This window comes from Erythrolamprus reginae, chromosome 3 (assembly GCF_031021105.1).
Source record: "Erythrolamprus reginae isolate rEryReg1 chromosome 3, rEryReg1.hap1, whole genome shotgun sequence".
NCBI classification, from domain to species: Eukaryota; Metazoa; Chordata; class Lepidosauria; order Squamata; family Dipsadidae; genus Erythrolamprus; species Erythrolamprus reginae.
This window is the reverse complement of record NC_091952.1, coordinates 239,178,078-239,194,002: the sequence shown is the minus strand read 5'-3', so window position 1 is coordinate 239,194,002 and position 15,925 is coordinate 239,178,078. Positions and strand designations below refer to the sequence as shown.

Sequence of the window (15,925 nt, the reverse complement as noted above, 5' to 3'; positions counted from 1 at the left end):
CAGTCAGGGGCTTCCCAAGCACCTAAGACTGCGTGATGTAGCGGCGAATTATGTTTGCCGATCCCAGTAAAGCGGCCTTTTGCAATTGACAGATGGAGATTTGTCAATTCCAATGGTTTTCAAATGTCCGCTGAGATCCTTTGGTACTGCGCCCCGCGTGCCAAGTACCACTGGGACCACTTTCACGGGCTTATGCCACAGTCGTTGCAGCTCGATTTTTAGATCTTCGTATTTCACTAATTTCTCTAGCTGCTTCTCCTCAATTCTGCTGTCCCCTGGGATTGCGATGTCGATGATCCATACTTTCTTTTTCTCCACAATCAGGATGTCTGGTGTGTTATGCTTCAGAATTCAGTCTAAAGTCGGAGGTCCCACAGTAGTTTTGCTTGCTCATTTTTGACCACTTTTTCGGGCTTATGATCCCACCAGTTCTTTGCCACTGGTAAATGGTAGTTTTATTATTATTATTATTATTATTTTATTATTATTATTTATTAGATTTGTATGCCACCCCTCTCTGAGGACTTGAGGCAGCTCACATCATACAATATAAAAGAGTGAATACAGAGACAAATCCAATTAATTAAAAACTATGTGAGCTAAAAAAAACCAATATATTAAAAATTAATCAACAAATTCAAATCACAGCCATACATCACAATTATTGGTCAGGGGGTCTAGATCTAATGGCCCCAAATCTGGTGACATAAGTGAGTCTTAAGACTCTTGCAGAAGGTGAGGAGAGTGGGGGCAGCGCAAATCTCTGGGGGGAGAGGATTCCAGAAGGCCGGGGCCCTCACAGAGAAGGCTCTTCCCCTTGGCCCCACCAAGTGACATTGTCTGGTTGACAGGACCTGGGGAAGGCCAACTCTGTGGGACATAACTGGTTGCTGGGATTCATATGGCAGAAGGAATTGTTCTCAATGTCAGGAAAATTCTCCTTAGTTCCAAGTTGAATCTCTCTTTAAGAAGCTTCTATCCATTACTTCTAGTCTGCCCACAGGTGCTTTAGAGCAGTGTTTCCCAACCTTGGCAACTTGAAGATATCTGGACTTCAACTCCCAGAATTCCCCAGCCAGCATTTGCTGGCTGGGGAATTCTGGGAGTTGAAGTCCAAATATCTTCAAGTTGCCAAGGTTGGGAAACACTGCTTTAGAGAATAAGTCAACCTTCTCTTCTCTGTGACAGCCACTTAAGTAGTGGAAGTAGCTATGTAGAACATCTTCCTCATCAACTCTATGTTGATGAGACAGCGGAACTTTCAAGGACACTTGACTTGAGTCCCATTGCTACCAGTTTGCTCACTGCACATGCAATGCTTCTGCACAATCACAGAAGCATCCTGGGTGGGTGGGCGGAGCTTCCTGCCACCGTCGCTACCAGTTCGCCAACCCGGGAGCAACCCACTGCAGCATCAAGTCCGTCCATCTTCCAGGTTGAGAAACACTGCTCTATATTTTCTTCTATAATGCAATGCAATTTAAGGGGGAGGTTACCAAGGGTGCATTTGACAGCTGTGGAACAGCTACTTAGCAGCAAAGCAGACTATCGACTGGAAGCGATAAAAAATAAATGGCTGTAAAGAGTTGAAGCCCAAGAAGGCTTAATGTTCTCCAGCACCTCTAAGCAAGAAATCAATCAAATTAAATCTCCGCGTGAACCTGATGTATGAAATTCAGATAATCAATACTGCAAGTAAACTTCATAGCCTGATTAAAAATAACCTTGACTGCATACAGCTAAAGAAATGCTTGCTCATCGTGATATTGTCTGTTGTTTAAGCAATGTGCAGAATTTACAAGCTGAATAAAATTAACAGAAGATGGAAAACACTGGGTTTTAATATGAGGATCATAATTTGAGGCAGCATATAGTTCACAGCTAGAACTTGAAATGAGCACATTAGGAAAGCAAGAAATTAACATGGGTTGTTTGGTAAATATCATCAGAATATATTATCTGTCCAGCATAATGTGACCTCCAGAAAAGGATTTCAAGCAATATTGTGGTCCAGAATGATTAATTTGATTAAAGTGTCTGATCCAAGAATGCCTTATAATTTAAAGTCTCATAATAGATTAGGAGATAGTTACAGAGTAGCTGCTTAAAATTACAGCATTAACGATGATGATGGAACACTAATGAGTCACTTATACAATAAATTGAAACAATAAAAGTAATAACATTTAAAAGTTGTATGCACAAAGAGAGGAACAAATAGGGTGATTAATTTGTTTCTCTTGCATGGAGTTTGGAAGTATTTAATCCTCACTTCGTGAGTGTCTCCTTATTCTGTGTAGGAGAAAAAGAAGTTGAAAATTATATTTCCATTAATACACTTTGGTGGGATTGTTGATGTAGGGGCAATACAACAATTAGGATGGGATGGAATGAGAGGGGGGATGGGATGGGATGAAAGAATAGAATAGAGTGGAGTATAATAGAATAGAGTAGAAGAGAAGAGAAAAAATCAAGAACAGAACAGAACAGAACAACACAACTTTATTGGCCAAGTGAGATTGAACACACAAATAATTTCTTTCCAGTGCATAAGCTCTCACTGTATATACAAACATTGAAGTACTATAATAATAATAATATGGCGAAGACAGTAGAACAGATGACAAGGATAATAGTTATACAACCATACTAAATGGGTAAATATCCTTAGCCAATAAGACAGTACTATGGTATTTAGGTGTTCAGCAGAGTGATGGCATGGGGAAAAACTGCCCTTGTGTCTAGTTGTTGTGGTATCCAACCCCAGGGAAGGAGTTGAAAGATTCATGTCCAGGATACGAGGGGTCTGTAGATATTTTCTCAGCCCCCTTTTTCACATGTGCAGTATACAGGTATCCAATGGAAAGCAAGCTGGTTGGAATTGTTTTCCTGCAGTTCTGAGTTGACCCAGGAAGAACATTTTTTGTTGTGTCTTTTTAATGATATTTTTAATGTTAGGTGTCCATTTCAAACCCTGGGAGATTACAGTACAAGTCGCACAAGTCAGTTTAGGAAAGTGTGCATGTGTGAATGTGCTTGCAAATATGCCTTTACTTCAGGGTTGACTCATGGCTGAACTAGTCCCTGAACTACTCAATATTTTATAAGTTATTTACAATTGCCTCCTTCCTAGAGCTTGAGAGAGAAACCCAACTGGCTTTATTCTTATGGCAGGACTAGATTTCACAGCCTGCCAGTTTCTAACTCAGTGCCTTAAACACTACATAAAACTGGTTCTAATTTAGGAGACAAGTTGAAGCAAAATTCACCGTAGCCCTTGAGACCAGGATTGCATTTAAATTGGACTTTCCCGCAGATGTTGAAAACATCTTGGTTTCCTTACAAAGCAAGAACAGGATGACAGGTTTGTCTTGGCTTGTTTTTTTTCCACTGAGATTTCAGACTTGGGTCAGGGAATCCAGTGGATTCAATGGGGGCACTTTTGGGTCACTGCGAGGGAGCAGACTGCAAATCTTCTCTTCCGCTTCCATACTCAAGTCTTTGGAATCTCCAGGTTCTAAGACTGTTTTTTTTGTAGGCTAGAAGAGCTGGGGACCTGTCATTGTAACATTGCCTACAGTGGCTACAAAACGTTTTGTTAGTACATGGTACATAATGGTATTTGTGGTTGCCATGTATGTTAAACTACCAATTGTAGTTTGTATTTTTACAGTTGCAATATCTCTTTAAGGACTTTGGCTGGTTCGCCATAAGAGGGCGCCAGCACTCTCTCCTGTTGATGACGCTAGATAGCTCATTCACCTTTTTGCCTTTACCTTGAGGAGGAGTATATTTTGCTTCGTGCAGCTATGTGCAATTTGTTGATTATTTTTGCTTTGTGCTTGTAAGTATGTATATATGTAAATAATACTTGTTTGGCATACTAAGTGTGTGTCGTTACTGGCTGTATCACACATCCACACTCTGCTCAGCGTATGTCAAAAGTCTTGTAGCCTAGCCGCACCGAGACATACAAACACATTTCTTTGCTGGAAAAGAAGGCTGTGGGACAGTGATGGCGAACCTATGGCACATGTGCCATAGGTGGCACGCAGAGCCATATCTGTCGGCACATGAGCCATTGCCCTAGTTTAGCTACAGAGTGCATGTGTGTGCCAGCCAGCTGATTTTCAACTCATGTGCAGGGTCTGGGAGGGCATTTTCAGCTTCTGGAGGGCCTCAGGAGAGGCGAGGGAGGGCATTTTTTCTCTCCCCAGGTTATAGGGAAGCCTCTGGAGCCTGGGGAGGACAAAAAATGGGCCTACTGGACCCACCAGAAATCAGGAAATGGGCCATTTCCAGCCTCCAGAGGGCTTCTGTGGGGAGTGGGCAAAGCCATTTTCACCCTCCCTAGACATTGACTTAAGGGTATGGGCACTCATGTGTATGCGATAGCGCATGTGCGCATACTTTCGGCACTTGAGGAAAAAAAGGTTCGCCACTGTTGCTGTAGGACAACAGTAGAAGATTGTATGGCAGCTGTAGCAAAATTTATTATTTTGGAGGTAGATGGGAGTAGACAATCCTACTGTGAGCCTGTTGCAGTCCTGCAGATGTCTAACCACCCAATACAACCCTTGCATGTAGCTTAGAAGGACCACATGTCAAGTGTCCTGTTGTATTAACTGGGAAAATACAATCTTTTGGCCAGAACACTTTATACTGCCTAAATAATGAGTTGCTTATGAGACAGTGGTGAAATCTACTTATCTTTCCTACCGGTTCAGAAGTGCACGCTTTGCTTGCGTGCAGGCACATCACCATCATGCATGCTTTTTCACCCTCTGTGCATGTGCTGAAAGCTTTGTGCATGCGCAGTGGATTAAGAAAAGAAAATGATGACATCTGGGCGGTTGAGCAGATCTTTGTGTTGCTGCTGCTACTGGTTCTTCAAACCACTGGCAGACGCAGCTACTGGTATGCCTGAATTGAGCCGAACTGATAGCATTTCACCCATTATGCAGGGGTGGGTTCCACTTACCTTCACCGCTGGTTTTAATCGTGACTTTTTATGCACATGAGTGGAAGGTGCAGGCATGCGCGCATCCCCTCGTGCAATTTTGCTTCCGCTCATGCTCAGTAGCAGGATTCAGCCCGATACACAACTGAAGAGCTGATCAGCTGTGCTTTGGGAGAAGAAATAAAGGTCAGTATTAATCCAGGGGCAGGCGGGAGGGCCCTTTTCAAGCAGTGGAAGAGGAGAAGCCATCAGAACAGGGAAAAATGCGCTATTTTTTTAAAAAAGATGATGGTGTCCGTAAACTGGCATCAACCATGATGTCACCAGCGGGTCGCTACCAGTTCGGGTGATCTGGTCCGAACTGGGAGGAACCCACCCCTGGTTAAGAGATGGAGACATTGTTAAGAGATGGAGACATTGTTATAAGGACATGTTCTTTACAAATGTAAGCAGGGTGTTTTCATGCTGTGGAAAGCAGGCTGTTTAGATGAGTTCCTCCACTATTAAATCTGCATGTGTTGGCAACTTCAGTTACATATTCAGTTACCACCCCCTTCCTGCTGTTTAATGCAGTAATAATTCATATCATCTGGCCACAGCTTCGTAGGGAGGTGTGGCTCTGTTTTGCAAAGAGATGATTTCTTAAATGGTCTGAGAAGAACAGCGCATCATTATGAATCTTGGCTTCCCTTTAAAAGAAAGAAGTTTGTTCTTATAACTGCTCTATGTAGGAAAGTAGAAGAAACAGGAAGTGGTGTATGGACTCTTAATAATTATGTTTGTAGAGAAACTTAATTGCTCCGTGGCTTTAATCTACAAAATACTGTAATCCAGCCCAAAGAGACTTGTAAACATGAATGCATATTTAGTCCTTTGGCAGGGTTCTCTATTTCCCCTAAGCGCTCATTGGAGGCTTTTTAGTATTCTTAAACAATTGTGCTGGCTGCTGGTCCATTTCTATGCACAAATTTACATACTGGCACTCATTTTTATAATCTTTTGTGATCTGAGATTGGGTAAAAACACTCTTGAGTCAGGTTTAAATCCAGGCTCTTATACAGTGTTCTTGGCTATGGCTAAAATGCCAGGACCATCACTTGGCTATAAATCTCTGGCATTCAACTTTAAATCCTTTAGCCCTGATTTTCCAAAAGTGATGTTTCTCAAATAATTTAATGGCAGCCTTACAAAAATGGGTTATTATTGCTCTCTTTAGGAATGTTTCTTGACTTCCTAGACTAACCTACAGCCCCAATATTTTTGGATGGTCTCCCACCTTAGTATTAACCAGATCTGATTCTGTTCATCTTTTCAAGATCAAGCAAGATTGGCTAGGAGATTACTAAAATGATCTGGGATGCGGTTGGTCAATGAAGCATTGCCAAAAAGAGAGATTTTTAAAAACTCTTTTAAATCTTATTTCTCCCTAATCACTTTCCTCCCCTCCATCTCCCTCAACTTTTAACCTTTCCTTCTTAAATCTTATGGTTCTGCAACTTTCCATAGTTTGGGTTTCATTGCTTTTTCTGTCTCACTCCCTACTCTTTATTTTATTATTGTGCCCTGGTGAATTTACTTGGTGCTTTCCAGGCAAAACTTCTTCATCCATTTGTCTTATACTTACGTTCTTGCTGAGTCAGGATAAAAGGAAATTGCTTTGTGATGGATTCAGAATATTTGTCTAAATAGCCCTGTATTGTCTACTACAAGGGTGTCCATGGCTTTTGGGAGTTGAAGCCCACAGGCCTTAAAGTTGCTAAGGTTGGATATCCTTGGTCTACTCTACCAGTGCCTTACTCATGCCAACTGCTGAGGCTCTACTTCATAGTAAACCAGATTTCTGATACCAAGTATGTCTGAAAAGCGGTCATATCTCCCTCATTTTTCTCAATACTACACAACTTCCCTGTGCAGTCAGGCGGTAGGGAAAGCAAGTAGGATGCTTGGCTGCATAGCTAGAGGTATAACAAGCAGGAAGAGGGAGATTATGATCCCGCTATATAGAGCGCTGGTGAGACCACATTTGGAATACTGTGTTCAGTTCTGCAGACCTCACCTACAAAAAGAGATTGACAAAATTGAACAGGTCCAAAGACGGGCTACAAGAATGGTGGAAGGTCTTAAGTATAAAACGTATCAGGAAAGACTTAATGAACTCAATCTGTATAGTATGGAGGACAGAAGGAAAAGGGGGGACATGATCGAAACATTTAAATGTGTTAAAGGGTTAAATAAGGTCCAGGACGGAAGTGTTTTTAATAGAAAAGTGAACACAAGAACAAGGGGACACAATCTGAAGTTAGTTGGGGAAAAGATCAGAAGCAACATGAGAAAATATTATTTTACTGAAAGAGTAGTAGATCCTTGGAACAAACTTCCAGCAGACGTGGTAGATAAATCCACAGTAACTGAATTTAAACATGCCTGGGATAAACATATATCCATCCTAAGATAAAATACAGAAAATAGTATAAGGGCAGACTAGATGGACCATGAGGTCTTTTTCTGCCGTCAGACTTCTATGTTTCTATGTTTCTATTAACTTTTCAAAGGGAGGCATAGAGGAAAGACCATTTATTTCCCTTTCATCGGTGGTTTCCTACATCGTTAATTAGTTTCCCAATGAATTAAAACTCATCTAACTAGTCAGCGAACATTGCTTTGGTGATACAACAGTCCCAACAGCAATATTTCACAAAAGCAAGGCTAGTATGAATGGCGTGTTGGTGCAGTGGTTAGAGTGCAGTACTGCAAGCTGTTTCCGCTGCCTCCGACTGCCTGCAATTTCGCAGTTCAAATCTCACACAGGCTCAAGGTTGACTCATCCTTCCATCCTTCCATAAAGCATAAAACGTATCAGGAAAGACTTAATCTGTATAGTCTATAGTATAGGACAGAAGGAAAAGGGGGGACATGATCGAAACATTTAAATATGTTAAAGGGTTGAATAAGGTCCAGAAGGGAAGTGTTTTTAATAGGAAAGTGAACACAAGAACAAGGGGACACAATCTGAAGTTAGTTGAGGGAAAGATCAAAAGCAACATGAGAAAATATTATTTTACGGAAAGAGTAGTAGATGCTTGGAACAAACTTCCAGCAGACATGGTTGGTAAATCCACAAGAACTGAATTTAAACATGCTTGGGATAAACATATATCCATTGTAAGATAAAATACAGGAAATAGTATAAGGGCAGACTAGATGGACCATGAGGCCTTTTTCTGCCGTCAGTCTTCTATCTTTCTATGTTTCCAAAGAGTGTAAAATGAGGACGCAGATTGTTAGGGGCAATATGCTGACTCTGTAAACCACTTAGAGAGAGCCATTCTCCATAGTAAAGCATTGCGAAGCGGTATATAATAGTCCATTACTTGCCACTCGGGGAAAGGCAAAAGTCCCAGGTCAATCTGCCTCCTTTTATCAAAGACAACCAGCCCCAAATTCTGCCAAGTGCCATGAAGCAGATTGGAGAATCCCTCTGACAGAGTGGTTGCTTGCCCAGGGGTCAGTCCAGCATCCATATCCATGCTGGTTGTAACTGACCACCTGGAGTGGGTCACTCTAAGACATGGTCAGGTTCTGGAGAGTATTATACAAGTCATGTTGGCTTCCAGAAAGCTGTCCACGGAATTTATTTATTTATTTACTTACTTACTTACTTACTTACTTACTTACTTACTTACTTACTTACTTAATTTATTGGATTTGTATGCCACCCCACTCCGCAGACTCGGGGCGGCCAACAACAGTAATAAAACAGTATATGACAATAATCCAATACTAAAAACAATTAAAAACCCATTATATAAAAACCAATCATACATACAGACATACCATGCATAAAATTGTAAAGGCCTAGGGGGAAAGTGTATCTCAATTCCCCCATGCCTGGTGGCAGAGGTGGGTTTTAAGCAGCTTACGAAAGGCAAGGAGAGTGGGGGCAATTCTAATCTCTGGGGGGAGTTGGTTCCAGAGGGCCGGGGCCACCACAGAGAAGGCTCTTCCCCTGGGTCCTGCCAAGTGGCCTTGTTTAGTTGATGGGACCCGGAGAAGACCCTCTCTGTGGGACCTAACCGGTCGCTGGGATTCGTGCAGCAGAAGGCGGTCCCTGAGGTAATCTGGTCCGGTGCCATGAAGGGCTTTATAGGTCATAACCATGCATATATTCTGCCACCTGGAGGCTTTTCCGTAACTGGTATCTCCAGATGGGTGCTTCCCTCTAGACCTGTCCAGCATTAGCGGCCTCAAGTTTCTAAAACAGGGTCTGGCCAAGGGCTACTCCCCCAACACATTCTGCCACCAGGTGGTGGCCCTATTAACAGTACTGTCCTGTGAATCCTTGGAGTCCTTCTCGGCTGACCTTCTAGGGGCAGTCAACTTATGTTTTCCCGTTGTACATAGCTACCCAACTTGGGAATTACCCAAAGTGCTCAATGCACTCACAAAAGATCCTTTGAACTCTTGCAATCTGTTTCTCACATCTGCGCGTAAAATTTCCGAATTGGCTGCTCTCATACCCAACCTCTGTACCTTCCACCATGATAAGGTGGTTCTGAGATTGAATCCTACCTAAATCCCAAAGGTCAACTCTCTTTTCCATAGGGCACAAGAGATAATCTTATCCAGTTTTTATCTTTGCCCCTCTAATGACATGGAAAGACAGTGGCACCTCCTAGACGTGAGGTGTGCCATGAATATTTATCTGCAATGCACGGTGATTTTCGGTATATCTGAGGTGCTGTTTGTGTCCTTCCAGCCTGCTTCCATGGGCCAAAAGGTATCCTCCACAGTGGGTCGTTTGATCCGCATGGTTATTTCAAGGACTTACAACCAAATGTCATTACCATGATCTAGCAGTATAATTGCCCATTCGACACCTAGTGCTGCTACCACAGTAGCTTGGAATACCCGGGCATCCATCAAAGTCTGTCAAGCAGCCCCAACACGGTTCATCCGTCACTACAAACTGGACATTTTCACCTCTGAGGAAGCGGCCTTTGGACAAAGATTGTTGCCGGACAGTGGGAGTGCCAACTAGTGGGTTAGGTAGCCCACCCAAGGGACTGAATACTTTGGTATGTCCCATCCTTGGAGGCTAGCTCCATCTATTAGGGAGAAGGGACATTGTACTTACCTGATATGCTCTTTCTCATAGGTGGAACTAGCCTCCAAGTCCCTCCCTTCAGAGAACATGGCTGGCACATAATGTCTAAGAAATGCACATCTCTAAGTATGTTTAGTTTAGTTTTAGTTTAGTTTAGTTTATTTAGATTTGTATGCCGCCCCTCTCCGAAGACTCGGGGTGGCTAACAACAATAAAAAACAATGTAACAAATCTAATATTAAAAAGTAATCTAAAAAACCCCAATTTAAGAGACCAATCATACCAACAAACATACCATGTATAAATTCTATAAGCCTAGGGGGAAGGGAGAAAATTTTTTCAATTCCCCCATGCCTGACGACAGAGGTGGGTTTTAAGGAGCTTGCGAAAGGCAAGGAGGGTGGGGGCAACTCTGATATCTGGGGGGAGCTGGTTCCAGAGGGTCGGGGCCGCCACAGAGAAGGCTCTTCTCCTGGGTCCCGCCAAATGACATTGTTTAGTCGACGGGACCCGGAGAAGGCCAACCCTGTGGGACCTAACCGGTCGCTGGGATTTATGCGGCAGAAGGCGGTCCCAGAGATATTATGAATTAATAAAGATTTTTCTTGTCAAGGAGTCGCATGCAGAGTCTGACTTGCATCCCTCGTCTTAAAGAGGGGAAACTGAGGCACTGGGGTGCTATTTATACCCCTTTCAGACTCAGTCCTGATTAGCTAAAGGTGGTGTTTCCCATCCTTGGAGACTAGCTCCACCCTACAAGAAAGGGCGTATCAGGTAAAAACAACACCCTGTTTGTTGCAAAATTCAAAACTAGAAGTATACACATAGCTGGATCCAATAACTTATTTATAGACATAATAACCGATGAATTTACAATATCATTAGCAGTTTATTTCTTCAAGTAAACACAAGCAAAGCAGTACAGAGAGGAGAGTGCAGAGTGGACTGAGCCACACCCAACCTTAAGATTAAGTTCCTGTTTTGATTCTCTGCACAGACTCAGAAGTGGTTATCTCCCATTGGCTGACTTAGTTGCTATGCCTATTCATTGGCTAACCTTGCTAACATGGCTCTCCCAGTCATGAATACTGTAACATACTGATGCTTGATCCCTCCCTTGGGCTCAGCCTGTTCATCTCCTACATAGACAACTATTAACATCACTGAGATCAACATTCCAAAGGTTGATATTTCAGCATCCCATATTTCTTTTTTAGCATAAGGATAATTCTTTGTCAAGTGGACCAGGTGAAATTGAAGTCTTATTTGAAAGGAAACCATCACAAAAGCAACACATATAATAGAAATAAATGTGCTTTTTCTAATAAAATAAAAATGAAGGTGATTGAAGGTGAGAAAACAGAGTAATAGAAAAAATGCTCTTTCTAATGAAGATGATTGAAAGTGATGAAACTCTCTGTTCTCTCACCTTCAATCATCTTCGTTTTTATTTCATTAGAAAGAGCAAATTTTTTTCTATCATGTATCTTGCTTTTGTGATGGTTTCTTTTCAAATAAGGCTGCAGAAATCAGTCAAGTGGACACCTGGTCCACTTGACAAAGAATAACCCATAAAGAGAATCCATAGAGATGAGTCTAAGAAGCTTGCTGATCACCCAAATTATTACTTGAACTGAATCTGAGATTTCTTTACCTACCTTCCAAGTCTGAAATCTCTTTGATATCCATAGTTTATTAATTGCTAGCCACATGAAGAAATGTCTGATTGATCATAATCCTTTCATCCTTGACCTTTTCATGCAAAGTAGAAAATTTAGCTCTGCAGGGCTTGGCCATCTTGCCTGATGACCGAGTACAAAATCCAGGTGGATATGTGAAGTGCAAGCAAAATTATTGGCTTAACTTTTGTTTAACTTATTTTATATTCCCAGTTTCATATTGTGAAGCTGACAAAGCCGGTGGCCCTGTGGACGCAGCAAGATGTATGCAAATGGTTGAAGAAACATTGCCCCAGCCAGTATCAAATCTACAGTGAGTCGTTCAAACAGCATGACATAACTGGTAAAGTATGAAAATATCAAATTTATTTCATTTTGGAATAGAGGTGCACGTTTTTAAAATTTTCTTCTAATGCCATAATTTTTATTTATTTATTTATTTATTTATTTATTTGTTTGTTTATTTGTTTATTTATTTATTTATTTGTTTATTCTTTGTCCAATATACAATACATATGAAGGAGAATATACATTAAGTAATATATATAATGATAGAAAGTAAGACAGAAGAGAGGTTGGAGGAAAGGAGAGAAAATGTATGAGATATGAGATAACGAAAGAAGATTGGACAGGGGATGATAGGCACATCAGTGCACTTATGTACGCCCCTTACTGGCCTCTTAGGAACTTGGAGAGGTCAATCGTGGAGAGTCTTAGGGAGAAATGTTTGGGGCTGGGAGCTGACACCACTGAGCCTGGCAATGAGTTCCACGCTTCGACAACTCGATTGTTAAAGTCATATTTTTTACAGTCAAGTTTGGAGCGGTTGATGTTAAGTTTGAATCTGTTGCGTGCTGTTGTGTTGTTGCTGTTGAAGCTGAAGTCGTCATTGACCGGAAGGACGTTGCAGCATATGATCTTGTGGGCAATACTTAGATCGTGTTTTAGGCGTCGCAGTTCTAAGCTTTCAAGATCCAGGATAGTTAGTCTATTTTTGTAAGGTATTCTGTTGCGAGTGGAGGAGTGAAGGGCTCTTCTGGTGAAGTACCTTTGGACGTTTTCGAGAGTGTTGATGTCTGAGATGTGGTGTGGGTTCCAGACAGATGAGCTGTATTCAAGAATGGGTCTGGCATAGGTTTTGTAGGCTCTAGTAAGTAGTGAGAGATTGCCAGAGCAGAAGCTACGTAGGATCAGGTTAACAACTCTGGAAGCCTTCTTGGCGATATTGTTGCAGTGGGCTTTAGCACTTAGGTCGTTTGATATTAGTATTCCAAGGTCTTTTACAGAGTGTGGGTTTGCTGTGAGAATTTGTTTATTCAGTTCATAAGTGTGGTTTGGATTCTTTTTGCCTATGTGGAGGGTAGAGCATTTGTTGGTTGATATTTGAAGTTGCCAGGTGTTAGACCAATCTGAGACAAAGTTGAGGTCTTTTTGGAGAGTGGGTGTGTTGTCGGTGGTGTTGAAAAGTTTCACATCGTCAGCAAAAAGCACACAGTTGCTTGCAATATTATCACAGAGGTCATTGATGTATAGGATGAAAAGAGTAGGACCTAGTACGCTGCCTTGGGGAACGCCACTTTTGACAGGGACGGGGGAGGAGATGACGCTTCCGATTTTGACAACTTGTTGCCTGTTTGACAGGAAAGCAGTAATCCAGTTGTGGAGGAGTCCTGAGATGCCATAGGATTTGAGTTTTAGGAGAAGTTTGTCGTGAACCACTGAGTCAAAGGCTTTGCAGAAGTCGATGTAGATTGCATCGATGGATTTTCCTTGATCAAGGTGGGTAGTCCAAGTGTTTTTGCAGTGAAGTAGTTGAAGGTTGCAGGATAGTTTCTTTCTGAATCCAAATTGTTTTTTTGATAGTAGGTTATTAGATTCTAAGTAAAGGGTGATTGATCTATTTATTATTTTACTCATTTTACATGGGCGTTCAGTTTGATGAAATTGATGGGATTCCCTAGAAGAGTTTGTGGATAGGAAGAAATAAACAGTGTGGGTGATGTGATATCATTTAAAGGAGTGATGAGAAGAAAATTTGCAATGAGGGAGTCATTCTGAGATTTTTTAAAAAAATAGTTTTAATGGACTTTTTGGGGCGTGAGAAATGCTTGTATTAATGACGTCAGAATGCAAATAAAAGTAATTAGTATCATAGAGCTGGAGGGGACCTGGGCAGGGGTGAAATGCTACCGGTTTGACCTGGTTCAGCTGTATGATAGCAGTGGCCACCAGTGGTTTGGAGAAATGGTAGCAAGGACAGCACGAGGTTCCGCCCATCCGCCCAGACATAACAATTTTCTATTTTTAACCCTCTGTGCATGTGTGCACTTCTGAACCAGTAGAGAAGATAAGTAGATTTCACCACTGGACCTGGGATATGCCAATCTGCACCTTTATACAGTGGTACCTCTACTTATGAACTTAATTCATTCCATGACCGGGTTCTTAAGTAGAAACGTTCGTAAGAAGAAGCAATGTTTCCCATAGGAATCAATGTAAAAGCAAATGATGCATGCGATTGGGGAAACCGCAGGGAGGGTGGAGGCCCTATTTCCTCCCAGGAAATTCCTAGAGGGCTCCATGGAGGCTTATCCCCGTCTTTTCCAGCCCTGTTTCCTCCCAGGAGATTCTTAGAGAGGCCCCATGGAGGCTTCTCTCTGCCTTTTCCGGCTACAGTTTCGGAGCCTCAGGTTTGTAGGTGGTTCGTAAGAAGAGGCAAAAAAAAAATATTGAACACCTGGTTCATATCTAGAAAAGTTCATAAGTAGAGGCATTCGTAGGTAGAGGTACCACTGTATATGAAACATATTCTCTTCCAAACAGTTATGGTATCCATGACTAAAACAATGGCTTCTGAATTTGAAATCTCAGCAATTACTTATCAGAGATTTGGACTACAAGCTCATCAAGGTCTGTCTATGGAGATTCTCAATCATTCAGGTCAAGCGCTTTCCCAAAAGACAATTGGATTTCCTTTTTTTTTTGTTCCTTTGAAAATGTTTTGTTTCTCATCCAGGAAGCTTCTTTGGTTCTAACTCTAACTGAAGAAGTTTCTTGGATGAGAAGCAAAATGTTTTCAAAGGAGAAAGAAAACAAGGAAATCCACTTTTGGGACAACCATGATTGATGAGCTTTTAGTCCCAACTTTCTGGTAAGTAGTTGCTGAGATCCCAAATTCAGGAGTCATTGTTTTAGTGATGGTCACCAGAGGTTCTAATCAGTGATGACATCATGGAGCCAATTCTGTCAGTACTGGTCCGTGGCTACTGCCATTTCTTTTTTTGGATTTTTTTTTTTTTTTGCTATTTTTTGCTGATGTTGGCTTCTGCGCATCTGCATGAACTTTTAGAAGCTGACATGAACAAGGAAGAAGAACAGGAAGAGCCTGTTCTTAATGTTCGCATGTGCAGACCTGCCAAAAGTCAAGAATGGTTTCAGAGGAGAAGGACTACTCAGGAATAAGGCTTGGGGCTAGTTGGCCCCTCCCATAGGTTATATAAGTGAAGAACATGGAAGGGTGACTTGCAGGAAGCAACTCTGTTCATTTCCAGATCTTGTCTTTGCAACTCAAACATCCATTTTGTTCCAGTTTGAACGTGGCAAAAATTTCCTGCAAACTGTTTCTTGGCAGTTTGCCAAAGAAGAGCAAGATTCCTGGGTGTTATCTGTCTTTCCCTGAAAGACTTTTCGTTGGACTTGTTTGATTTTGATTGGACATCTGCCTACTGCGAATGACAATAATTAACAGCTGTTACAAAGAAAAGACTTGCTTTACTTTATTTGAACTTAGAATGACTGCTAATGAAAACAATTAGCAGCTGTTACACAATAAAAAGAAGTTTGTGAGATGCTTTTTGTACTGTGTTGTTATCAGGAAGCCTAGGTCAGAAGAGTAAACTAGAATCCATCCCTTATGGTTGCCATAACTCTTTGGAAATTGATATTTTTCATATGTTCAGCTTTGTATATCTGGAAAGTGTACATGAGTTTCATAGGATTTCAGTATTCTCTTTAAAAATGCATTAGGAATTAGAATTCTGTAGTGGCCGTAACTAAAAGTTAAAAAAGAGTTAGATTTCTGATGCAGCTCCACCTTCTAATCCTTCATTGCATCTACTTTCTCCCTGCCTTCCCATGTTTCATTTGAAGCAACACAGAATTCATCTGAAAAAGGAGAAGCAG

General features: G+C 41.6%; 1 protein-coding gene across 2 annotated transcripts in view; it reads left to right on the top strand.

The window, feature by feature from the left end:
* Window positions 1-15,925, top strand: part of SAMD12 (sterile alpha motif domain containing 12) — a 384,839-nt gene that overhangs the window by 96,271 nt on the left and 272,643 nt on the right. For both annotated transcript variants that reach the window (XM_070748248.1, XM_070748247.1), the window contains exon 3: window positions 11,957-12,086. In XM_070748248.1, coding sequence (XP_070604349.1) covers window positions 11,957-12,086 — 130 coding nt within the window. The remainder of the gene's footprint in view (window positions 1-11,956; window positions 12,087-15,925) is intronic.